A 14,402-nucleotide genomic window follows, 5' to 3' on the forward strand; every position below is an offset into this window, starting at 1 on the left:
ATAATTCCTATTTCAAAGAAACTCAAAATATGACCATATTTTTTCACAATTTGGCTGATTGTGATTCACAGACAAATTAACGTGAAAATAACATATAGTTGGACATTTTTTTAGTCTGGAAGGTATGACTTAAACTTCATTATACAACGGTCCAAACTTTAACGTGTATTTATTTTGAGAAGCTCTTCTAGAACTCCTTTAACTTTCTGCCACTTGAGCGCCCCTTCTTTGATGAAAAAATAAGTTTAGCATTAAGTATGAATTTTCAAAAACACTTCAGTAGAAGTATTCATACAATTGACTTTGGCGCCCCTGAATATTTTTTTTATTTTTTAAGCCAAATTATCTTGGTTTTTGTAATTCTATTTAATAATTCGGGGCCCTTTCTGTTTCAAATATTTAATGAGGATGTTAATGCTGACATAAAAATTTTGTACAATCATCGATTTCAGCGCCCCCAAGGGCTGTCGCCAATCGCGCCAACCCCTAGGTACGGTGCTGTCCCTATCTTTTAAATATTTAAGTTCAATAAAAAAAAATATTTTTACCAGGCCGGGACCCGTGGTGTAGGGGTAAGCGTGGTTGCCTCTCACCCAGTCGGCCTGGGTTCGATCCCAGAAGGTCCCGGTGGCATTTTTCGAGACGAGATTTGTCTGATCACGCCTTCCGTCGGACGGGAAGTAAATGTTGGCCCCGGACTAACCTAAAAAGGTTAGGTCGTTAGCTCAGTCCAGGTGTAGAAGTCGTCTCCCTGGGTCCTATCTCGGTGGAGTCGCTGGTAGACAGTTGGACTAACAATCCAAAGGTCGTCAGTTCGAATCCCGGGGTGGATGGAAACTAATGTGTAAAAAGAGGTTTGCAATTGCCTCAACAATCAAGCCTTTGGACACTTAGTTACGAGTAGGAATCTCGCAATCGAGAACGCCAAGGCAATGCTGTAGAGCGAATAATTTGAATAATTTGATTTTTGAAAAAAAAATATACCTCATGAGAAAAAAGCTGATGATTTTTTTATTCTTTTAAAACAACAACTTATTATTGATGGTGGTACTATTTTTTGATTTTCTCCATTCTCTCAAATCTGAGCAGTTATTTCAACAACAAAAAAATCTGACTTCAAGAATATTTTGCATGTTTTTTTTTAGCTTTAAAAAACAGCCTATTCTTGATTGCCCTAAAAATTGAGTATGTTTATCCATGATTACAAACATGAGCAGTAGCCTGTCCCATTTTGAGGTCATGTCGAGGAATTTCAGGTGCTCACTTCTTAAATGATAGATTATGATGTTAGGAACAATGTTTTCTTAGACGAGAAAAAATAATAAAATACTTTCTCGCACCCCCTAGTCGATTTACTGAAAAAAGTCACTCTTTTTGAAAAAAAATTCTAAAATCGCTTGGAATCAATACAAAAACTGTTTCGATCAGGTGTGTATTATCTTCAAACGATAGGTTTTTGTCCATAGATTAAGATGCACTATCAATATTGGACCAAAATTTAAGTTTTTGGACTCTCCCAGGCGGATTTGTGTCGAAAAAATCGCATTTTTCGAAACTTTTTACAGAAATGTTCATTTAATTTAGGGTAGCCTATTTTTCCCAGTGAAACTAATACATGCAGCTTGTAGGAAATTTCATGGCGAACATTTTTCCCTCTGAGAAAATGCAATTTCGACACTCCAGAGACAAGATATTTGAGTTTTAGTGAGGAAAAAAGTGCCAATTTTCAAAATTTCTCAGAATTCAGAAGCAAGGCCTACTAATTACACGATATAGCAAGCATATGTCTCAATGGTCAGGGTATGCTTTTTTATAGTAATTTTGGCCGCTGAATCCGAATCTGAAATCAAATTTCGTGTAAACAGTGATGTTTTGGAGCTACACCCTTTTGGAATGTTATTTGCGTGTTTAAGAGGCAGTTTTTGTAAATATTGCTCGGTTTGTTCTAGAGGTCGTATCGAGGTGCTCCGATTTGGATGAAACTTTCAGCGTTTGTTTGTCTATACATGACATGAACTCATGCCAAATATGAGCTCTCTACGACAAAGGGAAGTGGGGTAAAACGGGCTTTGAAGTTTGAGGTCCAAAAACCATAAAAAATCTTAAAATTGCTCCCATTTGCGTAAAACTTCATCAATTTCAACTCTCTTAGATGCATTCGAAAGGTCTTTTGAAGCACTTCAAAATGTGCCATAGACATCCAGGATTGGTTTGACTTTTTCTCATAGCTTTTGCAAATTACTGTTAAAAATGTTGTTTTTAAAACCTCAATATCTTTTTGCAACAGCCTCCAACACCCATACTCCCAGAGGTCAAAAGATTGGTAGTTTCATAGACTATAAGCCTACGGAAATAACTTTTTGGCCAATGCAGTTTTTCTCATAGTTTTTCGATTTTTCTATAACAAACATTTTACAACGTTAGTTATTGACCTGCATCCATAGCGGCACTTTTTAGTCTCACTTTTGTCATATTCGAAATCCTCGGAAAATTCAAACTTCAATGCCAATCCTGGATGTCTATGGCTCATTTTGAAGTGCTTCAAAAGACCTTTCGAATGCATCTAAGAGAGTTGAAATTGATGAAGTTTTACGCAAATGGGAGCAATTTTAAGATTTTTTATGTTTTTTGGACCTCAAACTTCAAAGCCCGTTTTACCCCACTTCCCTTTGTCGTAGAGAGCTCATATTTGGCATGAGTTCATGTCATGTATAGACAAACAAACGCTGAAAGTTTCATCCAAATCGGAGCACCTCGATACGACCTCTAGAACAAACCGAGCAATATTTACAAAAACTGCCTCTTAAACACGCAAATAACATTCCAAAAGGGTGTAGCTCCAAAACATCACTGTTTACACGAAATTTGATTTCAGATTCGGATTCAGCGGCCAAAATTACTATAAAAAAGCATACCCTGACCATTGAGACATATGCTTGCTATATCGTGTAATTAGTAGGCCTTGCTTCTGAATTCTGAGAAATTTTGAAAATTGGCACTTTTTTCCTCACTAAAACTCAAATATCTCGGCTCTGGAGTGTCGAAATTGCATTTTCTCAGAGGGAAAAATGTTCGCCATGAAATTTCCTACAAGCTGCATGTATTAGTTTCACTGGGAAAAATAGGCTACCCTAAATTAAATGAACATTTCTGTAAAAAGTTTCGAAAAAATGCGATTTTTTCGACACAAATCCGCCTGGGAGAGTCCAAAAACTTAAATTTTGGTCCAATATTGATAGTGCATCTTAATCTATGGACAAAAACCTATCGTTTGAAGATAATACACACCTGATCGAAACAGTTTTTGTATTGATTCCAAGCGATTTTAGAATTTTTTTTCAAAAAGAGTGACTTTTTTCAGTAAATCGACTAGGGGGTGCGAGAAAGTATTTTATTATTTTTTCTCGTCTAAGAAAACATTGTTCCTAACATCATAATCTATCATTTAAGAAGTGAGCACCTGAAATTCCTCGACATGACCTCAAAATGGGACAGGCTAATGAGCAGCTCCTTAAAAAAAGGACGTAATCCTCAAATTTTGTGGTAATATTTTTGTGAGTTTTTCAATTCTAACAAACATAAGCAGTTTAAAAATATAAGTCCGCCATCTAAAATACGTTATCATTTTCTTCAATCATTAAAGGGGCTTATTTTGATGGGTTTTTTTCTCAACATTTCTTGGTGGTTCTAATGTAATATTTCCCAACCTAAAAAATATACCTTAAATATTGTAATGTTTTTATGATTTTTTCTATTCTTTCAAGCATAAACAGTTTTTGAAAAAAATAGTCCTACTTCCAAAAAATACTTACACTGAATTAAAAAAAAAAGTACCAAATTCCTAAATTCTATTCTACTTCTTTTCTTATTAAGTAATCCAAAAAACCCAATAGCTAAATAAGGAAAGGAGCCAAAATTCCTAGAATTTAGGAATTGGTTAGTTTTTTTTTTTATTTCAGTGTAGTGGGTTTTTTTTTAATCAAACAAATTTTGCTTGTTGTATTTATTATTGTAACATTCTTGACCATCTCCAATAGCTATCGTTCGCCTTTTTTTATTTGCCCAGTCACTTTTTTAAATTGGTTGAATGCTTTTCATATTTTTTCAACCAATAACTTTTCAGTTGCAACAAAATGCAAAAAAATACAAAAATTACTGCATAACTATTTTGACATGTGATATTAAGAATGTTAGTCAAAAATAAAGCCAAAGATAACTTCTGAAAAAATAATACCGTAAAACGGGGTGACTTTGATAGCCGGGATGACTTTGATAGGTTTGCGATTTTTCCGCAAAATGAAGAGTACAATTAAAATACGTAAGGAATGGTTAAGAAACATACTGACCGTGGTAGAGAAGTGTTCAAAGTACCTCAAGCAGAACTTTTCATAAAATTTTGACAAGTTTAAAAAGTTAGTTAACTATAATTAGAAAATGCTGATGAAAGTCATTATTTTAAACTTCTCAAATTGTCATGATTTTCTCAATTAAAAACATGATTTTTAATCAGAAAACGGAATGCATTTTCGGATTCTTTGGGCAATTTTCCACTAGGAGAAGGTTAAAAAAGTTTGTAAACATTAAATAAAATGTGTTTTTGAAACAAAATTTAAAAAATCTCCAAATTTATAGGCAATTTTAGTTGAACAAATTTCATTTAAAATGTGAAAACTTGTGATTCGTGCTTTGAATTCAGTATAAAATGCAATATAAATCGATAATTTTACAAACAAAACTAGTTTTAACAAATTTCAGGCAAAATTCCGACTTTTTAACAATTTTACCTAAAATTTATATGTATTTTGCTAAAAAGCTTATACACTTAGTTAACTAAATATAAACATTGATTTTTTTCTTAAAAACTATATCAGCTTCTTTAGTGATGGTACATTTAGCGTACAAATAAAGTTTGAACATCTTAAATATGATTTTAACAAGAAAAACTATGACTATCAAAGTCACCCCGGAATTAAAACTAAGAATTTTTAACGTAACTATTTTTCTAAACATTATTGAAAAAACTTTTTTTCCGAAATAGTGCATGGACTTTGTGTAGTCTACCCCAGTACATGTTTTAAAAATAATAATCTTGAGAAAACCCTTACCTGTTCGAAAATATTCTAAAAACAAATTGAAATCCTATCAAAGTCACCCCGGTTTACGGTATGTTTTAATTAATCTCAAAGAACAAGTCAAATCACCAAACAAGTCAAATCACCAAACCTGTAATTTTCTTTCCGATTCTTTTCGAAAATCCTGCATTGGTTGAAACATTGTTTTTTTGCTGAATTTTAAATAGAACGAATCCCTCTTAATTTTATTTAGATTGAATACCAAGTACGCGGAAAACTGTTTTTTTTTTGTAGAATCGACCTAGTTTACCGCGCACTTGAAATTTAAAGAGTTAATCACAAATTATAAACATGCACCCAAAATTCCGAGTCGAGAGAATCTTTTCCTCAAAATTAATTGAGGGCTCAGCGCCAAAATCGAGAGAATAATGCTACCAACCCACACCATCAAAACAAATGTGTTCATTTTTTAATTGAGAAAAAAATCACCAAAAAAGTGTCGTACATCAACTTCTGACCATTCCTTGGTCACCAAGCAAAGGTGGCCGAGGCAGTAAAGTCATTGCGTTGGTTTGTCAAAGGTCTCTGGTTCGATTCTTATTGTTGACACTTCTGGTTTTTTGTTTGACGGATGAACTTTTTTTGAAAATGAACCTCGAGGGTATAGTTCTTCCGTCCATCCTGTGTTCTCTGTGTCCGTGATTGGTACCACTATTCTCTCGACTCGATGCCATTATTCTCTCTGACGAGTGCTGCCCAGTTTTGAGTGTGGAAAGATCTGGTGAAATTGAGAAAAAAAAAATCTGCCTCTGTTTTTCAACGCAAAACTTCATTTCATCCGACTCATCCGACCGATGCTTAACGTTGTTTGGAGTTTTCCGCATCGGTTCCATGTCAAAATACGGATTTATCATGCTCGACAATCCGACCTACTCCTCCGAGAACCGACACCCTGCGACCATGCGAGAGTTGAGTCGAGTCAGCAGCACGTTCCGGGGAAGATATCCTTTCCACGTTTCCCTCTGCACGCTCGATGCCGGGACTAACGAAGGTAATCCATTGCCTGTCATGTGATGTCAGTTCCGCCGCTCCAGAGAGAGAGGTAAGTAAAGCGCGCGTCAGTTTTGTGTCAAGCGTCATAACCGATAATCTCAGGTTTGTTCTTTTTTTTTCTTTCTGCTGCTTCACCTGAATAAATATCATGTCCGGGTTTCTCAATTCGAGCAGATTTCTGGATTCGAGCATAATGATGGTTTCTGCGAAACCAACAATGAATCCAATCAAGCCAGCGCTACTGGCCAGGCTCAATCTAATAAATCCACCGTAGATTGTGTATTTTTTCAGATTGAAATAAACGCCCTGACGACCTTTCCCCTCCGTCGAGTAGCTGCGAATCCAAATTAAGAATAAACAACAAAAAAGCACATTTATTACTTGCTTCCCAATGCAACAACCGGCAAAAAGCGAGAAAATAAAATTCAAACGAATTCACGAGCAAAACGAAACGAAAAATGAAAATTCAAAATAGTTTAAAATTTATTTTTAAATTTCGTGTCCGCCGAAACACAAACACACACGTTTTTGCCACGTTTGACGACACACAGTCAGTCAGTGTGGCCGCGTGTTTCAGCGCCAGAGTGAAATTCAGCAGACATCAGTTAGTAGCAGCGACCTTGCTTTCCCTGGCAGAAGTGTTTCTCTCTTAATTTGCTTGTCTGTAGTCCGATTTATCGTCGTAGAATGGACCAGCAGCAGGTTGACCTGCGGCTGGATTCCGTCTGCCGGTTCTGCCTCAGCGCCGAAGGACAGCTGTATCTGCTGTTTGGACTGCACAAGGATCCCGAGGTGGTCACGCAGAACGTGCGACAGTTGACGACGGTCGAGGTGAGTTGAAGGTTTTATGTGTGATGCTTTGATTGCGGCACTTGTGTTGATTTGTTGTAGATAGGAGCATTTAATGGAAGTTGATTGAATTTTATTTCACTTGATATGCTCAAAGTACAACTATCATTTAACAATTATCAAAGGTCTACAAAAAGTATCATTTCAAACATACTATTTTATACAGTGCGAATCGAATATCAGAAATTCGATTTTACTAAAGGCAGGGATGCACAGTGATCGGAAACGCAAATTTAGCAGGAATAATTTATTTCCGCTTCAGGGATGCATTTTCGAGCTTCGGTGTCTAAGAAGCACTTGTTAAAAATGAAATTCTACATCTTGTGGTCAAAACGACATTAGGGCGGTCCAACAATTTCTAATATTTCCAAAAACTATATCCACTTCTAGATGAGATAGAGGTATTGTAGTACTAGCCATTTCAAACAACTTTGTCGAAGACACCAAATCTCTATCTCGTAATCTGATCATTCTACAGCATTTTATATGAAAGTAGTAGGGTGGCCCATCAAAAAAGTGTTTTTATTGCGTATCTTTTTTGTATTATTTTTGGCAATTTTGGTGTCTTAGGGACATATTTAGAGCATAAAAATACGCGTCTTTTGAAATGTCAACAAAGTCGCTAGGTCATTTTGTTAAAAAGTTACAGCTTTTTTAAAGTTTTTAATAGGCCTTTTTCAAATGTTTGTATCTTTTCGAGGGGAAAACAAAAAATGTGCTCCGCGGTGCATCTGAAAGCTTAAAACTTCTTCTTTAATATAAATATAACATCTCAAAAGGGTTTTTCTTAAACCCAAGTTACAGCGATTTAAAAATGGTAATTTTATGAGATTTTGAACCATGCTCTATGAGAAAATGTACATGAATGTCACATAAATCAGTATCAAAACTGCTCTTAATGAGCTCAAATGCACGTAAGTTTTGTTTGTGGACAAACGCGGTCGAACCTGGTTTTAATGGCAACTAGGGTGGTCTAAGATGATCTAGGGTGGTTCATATTCGTACACTCTTATAAGATATGATTTTTTTAATTCGCATAGAAAGAAAAATAAAAAAAACATTTAAGCAAAATTAATATACATAACCTATTTTAATTAATAAAGCAGCTGAGGATATGATATCGGATTAGGGTGGCTCAAATTAATTAGAAAATAAAAAGATTAATGAATTTTTTTTTTCCTATCCAATAAAACAACAAATTACAAAAATTTTTTAGAAAATGTATTTTAAAATATTATTGTTTCTCTACGTTTTCGTAAATCGACTTTAATTTGAATTTTTTAATAGGATAAAACTTTCCATGCATTTTCTTTGACAAAAGGAGTCATTTTGTATTATTAGTATGCCAATACGAGGATCCATTTCCGATTTATATCTTTTTACCTAAAAATACAAATAATGACAACGGTGCATTCAATCAAAAACAATAGTACCAGGTTTTACAACAAAACCTAAACACTAGTCTAAAAGATGTTTCCTAACAAATATAACAAATTTTCAGAAATAAAATAAGAGGTTTGGGAAATCAACTTCTAATATCAATTTCTAAAGTCTGCATTTTTCCCTGAACCTATTTTTAAGGGTTCAAATCATAACCTACAACTTTTTCAAGACGCCGAATCGATAAGAAAATGTATCATGTTTACGAATATTCACATTCCCATTTTGTAAGGGCAAAATTGTATGAAGCTTTGTATGGAACAACTAATGATGCAAAATGGCACTTTTCAACATAGGAAATGCATGGAAAGTTTTATCATACTAAAAAAATACAAATAAAAGTCGATATACGATAACGTAGAGCAATAATAATATGTTAAAATAAATTTTCTAGCAAATAAAATCTTTAATCATTAATCTTTTTATTTTCTAATTAATTTAATTGTGATCTAAAGCCCTATGTAAATTTTTATGTACAACGGTAAAAACCATTTCTGATCACTTTTTTTTTATTTTAATGCTAAAAAAAATTATTGACAAGACAACATTTTTTTCGATGAATCGGCGATAAATCGGCCCTTGGAACGAGCTGTCAAGTAGGACCTTTTCTGTCAAGAAGGGCCGTGAAATTAATTTTTTTAAATTTGAATTAAAAATCAATTTTAAATCCTTTGCGGTTGTTCAAAGGGTCATTGTACTCAGAAAAATTAGCTTTATCGTTTTGAACAATAATATCACAAAATTAAGCTTAATTTTAGGACCCAATTGTAGTACAGTCCAGACTCCAGACTCGATTATCCGAAGTTTGGATTATTAGAAGTTCGATAACAATTTCATTTTTTTACCTTTAATATCAAATTCGAGTTCTTCAAACCATTTTACTTAAATTTGAATAGTTGAAAAAAAACTAATTTCTTTGGTCATGATTCGATTATCCGAAGTCCCATACAAACCTTCGGATAATCGAAACTTCGACCTCCGTGTACGCACGAGAGCAAGCAGCAGTCAAGTGCTCAGTGCTCTATCGTTTTTTTCGGATTTTTTCGCCGTATTTGATTGTGATTACCCGCGAGTTTGCTTCTCCAGCATGCCAAAGGCCGGCCGTGGCCGTGGCAGTTCGAGTGCGGCCTCGAAAAACCCGCGAAGTTCGTCTACCGGCCGTGTGCAAAAAGGTAAACAAACCAACGCCGTTTCGACCGCCATCGCGCAGGGGAGCGTGAGCGCAGAAGGCATCGACAAAAAGTTACTTCATCCCGGATATGTTCCGAGATCACCAGTGCGAACCCGTTCAGGTACTTCCGGTGCCACGACCAACACGTCAACATCCGCCAACATTCCCATCAGGAACGAGTTCCAGATGCTGAGCGACGACGAAGAAAACAACACCGACGGTAGCAGCACTACCGACGACGACGACGACGATGATGGTCGTGCACGGAAAAAAGTGCCGAAGTCAAAAAAGAACAATTCTCCAACGGAACGAAGACCACCTCCAATTTTTGTTTTGGACACGTTGGCGGACGATGTTGACGAGTTGCTGGAAGGCCTCGGATATTGTCTGAAAATCGGTAAGTCGGCAGTGCAAGTGATCACACTGAACAGAAAAGATTTCGACCTGGTGCTTGAAGAACTGAAGCGTAGCAACTTCAACTTCTACACATACGACCCAGAGAAGCCCCCTGTTAAGGTGGTCTTGCAGGGTTACCAAGACCGTCCGATCGCCGACCTGAAGCGACACCTCTCGAACGCGGGAATAAAGCCACGGGAGATAAAAGTGCTCTCGCGAAAGACAACAGTCACGGGTACGCATACCCTGTACCTGTTGTACTTCGACCGCGGCACCGTCAAGATCCAAGATCTGCGGCGGACTAAGACGTTGGACGGTTTTTGGGTAAACTGGCGGTTTTACACCAAGAACCCGACGGACGTAGCGCAATGCCACCGTTGCCAGAAATTCGGCCACGGCTCGCGGAACTGCAATCTCCGGCCCCGCTGCGTGAAGTGAGGTGAGTCGCACCTCTCGGAGGCGTGCGCACTGCCACGAAAGGCGGACTTGGGGGACAAGGCAGAACAAACCAAGCCGCGCGTAAAGTGCGCGAACTGTGACGGCAACCATACCGGCAATTACCGCGGATGCGTCGCGCGCAAAGCCTACCTCGAGGAGCAGGAAAAGAGGAAGAAGAGAGCAGCAGCGTCTCACTCTCCTCAGCGAAGTACGAACGCAGCCGTTCCTGCAGCTGGACAGCGTACGGTTCCAGCGGACAACCCAGCGATCCCTCCTGGATGGGGGCGTTCGTTTGCCAGCGTGGTCGCTGCCGGTAGCGGCGATGCGGCCCAGCAAGGAGTCACCGGGGAAGATCTCTTTTCCCTGCCGGAGTTCTTTGCTCTCGCGGGGGAGATGATGACGCGGTTTCGGAGCTGCCGTAACAAGGCGGAGCAATTTCTGGCCCTCGGGGAGCTGATGATCAAGCACATCTATAATTGATTATTTTTGTCTGTGATCTAGTTTTAAGCTTTCTCTCTATCTATCCTTTTCCCATTGCACTTTCTGTAAGTTTTTTGAAAACTTTTTCTTACTCTTGTCTATTCCATAGTTATAAGTAATAATTTTTCGATTGAATAACGATTTAAACACAGCTGAAAGGAACACCAAAACTCTGTTGTGCACCTAAATGAACTCATTGTAACTTGATTATTCACAAATAAAACCGAATTGAAATTGAAATAATCGAAACTTTGGATAATCGAAACTTCGGATAATCGTAATTTCGGATAATCGAAACTTCGGATTATCGAGTCTGGACAGTAATTTCTTCCAACTTTGATTAAAAAATGAATGCAACAATTTATTTCTTTATTTTTATGGTAAAATTTCAAAATTTCAGCTCTCAACCGACGACAACGTTGACTACAAGATCTGCGCCAACTGCTGCACCAGCCTCGAACTGTGCGTCAAATTCCGCCAGACGTGCATCCAAGCCACCAAAACCTTGGAAGAAATCAACGCCCTCAATCTCGCCTTCAACATCAAATCCCTCATCCCGCAACCCCCGCTCGAAATCAAACAGGAACTTCCAGAACCACCAACGGAAGCCACACCACCAGCCTCCTATCTGGACCACCATTTGCTGTTCAACCGCGACGATACCATCGATCAAGTCAGCCTGGAGCAGTACGGACTGAACTTCGTTTCGCCAGCAGCGTTGCCTCCACTGCTCGAAACCGAAAGCTGGTCAGCGGAGCCTTCTTGGATCGGATTTCCCTGGGAACAGAACGACCTGACATTCGAGGCAACATTTCCGCCGCCGCCATCTTTGTTCCACCACCAGCAAGCAATGACCGCTGTGCAACCGTTTATGACCTCCTCAGGCTCCCAGCAACAACTGCAGTCCTCCCAAAAAATTGTCCGTTCCAAGTACTTCTGCAAAATCTGCGAGAAGCACTTCTTCCAGCGCAACGTCCACATGCAACACCACGAACGGTACAGCCGGAACTGCTTCCAGTGTTTGGACGAGAAACTAATCGGCGCGTATCAACCGGACGCAGCTTCCAAGCGGCACACGTGCGAGATATGTCTGGTGGTGAAGGAGAGCTGCGCCGACTTCCTGCAGCATGCAATCGCTCACCACGCCGAGGAACACCGGGCTAGGGATTCGTACAAGTGTGACCGGTGCGACAAAGTGTTTGTCCTGAAGGCGGAAAACAGCCGCGGAAAGGTGCACAACTGCGTCAAGAAGCTGCGCTGTCCGCACTGCCCGCAGACGTTTTACTACGCGAAAAGTTACAAGAAACATCTGCAGTTTTACCACAACGTTGGCCAGGTGGAGGAAACGAGTTCGAGGGTGGGGGATGGGGAGGGGCCATCGGGTGAGGTTGACCATTAGGGGGTCGTTACACGGAGAAAATGAGTTCTGAAAATCGTGAATAACGACCATGGCATTTGAACACTTTGTTTGTGGTTCCCAATTTCATGAGCGCTTGTTCACGATTTTCGGAACTCATTTTTCTCCGTGTAGAAAGCGCGTTGATGGTACTTAATGCGCTGGATAATCATTCAGAAATGGATGTTAATTTCGATTAATCAGAAAATTTGCTGATATGAAATGAACAAAAGTCATTTGTGAATTAAGGCTGCATATAAATTTAAAAACTATTATTGAGCTTCCATAAAATTACTTTTAACGCACCACGTGCTTGCTGCCCAACAAAGCGTCGCGCCTACTGTGAAGCATTCTCGCTTCACCTTCACAGAGATGAAAAGCAAACACACAAACCGAACGAATTATGTTTGTTCGCGACATCTTGCGGTCAATAGCGAAACTGGTTATAGGATAAACAAGTTAAGTTGCTGGAATCGTTCATTTCCTCGGTCATAACCAGGTCCTAGTACCGAAAAGGACCTAATAAAAAAAATAAAAATAAAAAAATAAAAAAAAATCGTTCATTTCGCGAGTTTTTTTTTTGAAAAGGTCCTATAAGCTATTGTGTTTCATATGTTTATAAGACCTATTAAAAAAAACTCTAGTTTTCAAACCAGATAAACTCACTTCGCCTGCTAAGATTTTCTCATTGAATGAAACATGTAAAATATTGTTGCAATATAGAATATATTTCGTAGTTCGTATTGTATTTCAAAGTTCGTTATATGAGATCTAAAATTGTGCATATTGTATATTATTTAGTCCACTGACCATAAACAGATTGTGATGATTCCATAGTTTTAATCACATTTTTCTTAAAACAAAACTAAGAAAGACTAGAAATTATTTATTTAAACAGCCACCCCAATATCTCTACACCGAAGAAGAAAGAAGACTTTTTACCTCCAAAAACACATTCAAAATTTGTAATTTGAGTAACCTTCTAAAATTTGATACCGAAAAAGAACAACCAGATGCCACTGAAATTATTTCGTCAATAAAATGCCCCTTTTATTCCTTCTTGTGCTCGAAGCACTCCTCAAACACGACGTGGATTTGTTCAATCATATCCGTACAGGTCATGCTGCGACCTTTCAGCTTGAACGCATGGCTATTGCAGGTCTTGGTTAGATAACTTGCCGCAAAGCACGCCACCGTTGCCGGGCTAATCTCCTGCTTGGACTCCAGCGCCCAAAAGTAGAACGTGGCCAACGCGCCGGCCAGCAAATCGCCCTGACCTCCGCACCTCCGCGCTGAGCCACCCTGCGGACACTCAAACTTCTCCATCGTCAACGATTCGTAGATACGATCATTTAGGCCTTTCTCGATCACGGTTACGCCCCGACCCAGCTTTTCCATCATCTCCCAGATGCGGGAACGGTCGTTGCCAAACAACCGGCAGAATTCGATGGCGTTTGGAGTCAGAATAAGGCCGTAATAGTCCTTCACCAGACTAACATCGTGCGTAATCAGGTACAATCCGTCTGCGTCAATTATCAGCGGTTTCTGCAGCTGACGGCAGATTTTGATAAGCTCGGCTACCGTCTGAAGCACCACCCGGTCACGTCCCAACCCCGGACCGATCACTAGTACGTGCAGTCTCTCCAGCCAGGGTTCAATCTGGATGATGGCATTGTTGGAATCCAACAACGGATGCACAATCAACTCGGCACTGTAAGACTTGATGACCTGGGCGGCCGCCTGAGGACAGAACACGTGCACCAGGTCCGCCCCCACCTTCAGCGCACTGATGGCCGCAAAGTACGGTGCTCCGGTGTACTCGAGCGATCCGCCCACCACCCCAATCCGGCCAGCTTGGCCCTTGTGGCGTGTCGTTTCCAAGTGAGGCACTATGTTCCGGGCTCGCTCCATCAGCGGTGACTTGTTTTCGCCCATGGTGAACCTTCTGCTACGGTTCAGTTCCGGAATACGATCCACCGAGTCGCCTGTTGCTCCCAAACAAAGCACGGAACGACTTCCACCGAGCGAGACTGGAAAAATCGACCGCTTTGACAGACGACGCAGCAGCAACATTCTCGCCCTATCACGTTCGTTGACAGTGCGATGG

General features: G+C 39.3%; 2 protein-coding genes across 3 annotated transcripts in view; one reads left to right on the forward strand and one right to left on the reverse strand.

Moving 5' to 3' along the window:
- LOC120416370 (zinc finger protein 347-like) overlaps positions 1 to 12,909 on the forward strand; it is a 44,388-nt gene extending 31,479 nt beyond the window's left edge. Inside the window, exons 1-2 of one of the 2 annotated variants that reach the window (XM_039578104.2) lie at positions 6,546 to 6,956; positions 11,300 to 12,909. In XM_039578104.2, coding sequence (XP_039434038.1) covers positions 6,813 to 6,956; positions 11,300 to 12,298 — 1,143 coding nt within the window. In that variant the 5' untranslated portion in view covers positions 6,546 to 6,812 and the 3' untranslated portion in view covers positions 12,299 to 12,909. Of the gene's footprint in view, positions 1 to 6,545; positions 6,957 to 11,299 lie in introns of those variants that run through there. The other variant, XM_052708340.1, reaches the window with a different exon arrangement.
- Positions 12,910 to 13,002: 93 nt separating this feature from the next.
- LOC120416381 (ATP-dependent (S)-NAD(P)H-hydrate dehydratase) lies at positions 13,003 to 14,402 on the reverse strand. Its single transcript, XM_039578116.2, has one exon. It carries the CDS (start codon positions 14,366 to 14,368, stop codon positions 13,346 to 13,348), a length of 1,023 nt encoding a protein of 340 aa, XP_039434050.1. The 5' UTR covers positions 14,369 to 14,402; the 3' UTR covers positions 13,003 to 13,345.

Source organism: Culex pipiens, chromosome 2 (assembly GCF_016801865.2).
Source record: "Culex pipiens pallens isolate TS chromosome 2, TS_CPP_V2, whole genome shotgun sequence".
In the NCBI taxonomy this organism is placed as follows: Eukaryota; Metazoa; Arthropoda; class Insecta; order Diptera; family Culicidae; genus Culex; species Culex pipiens.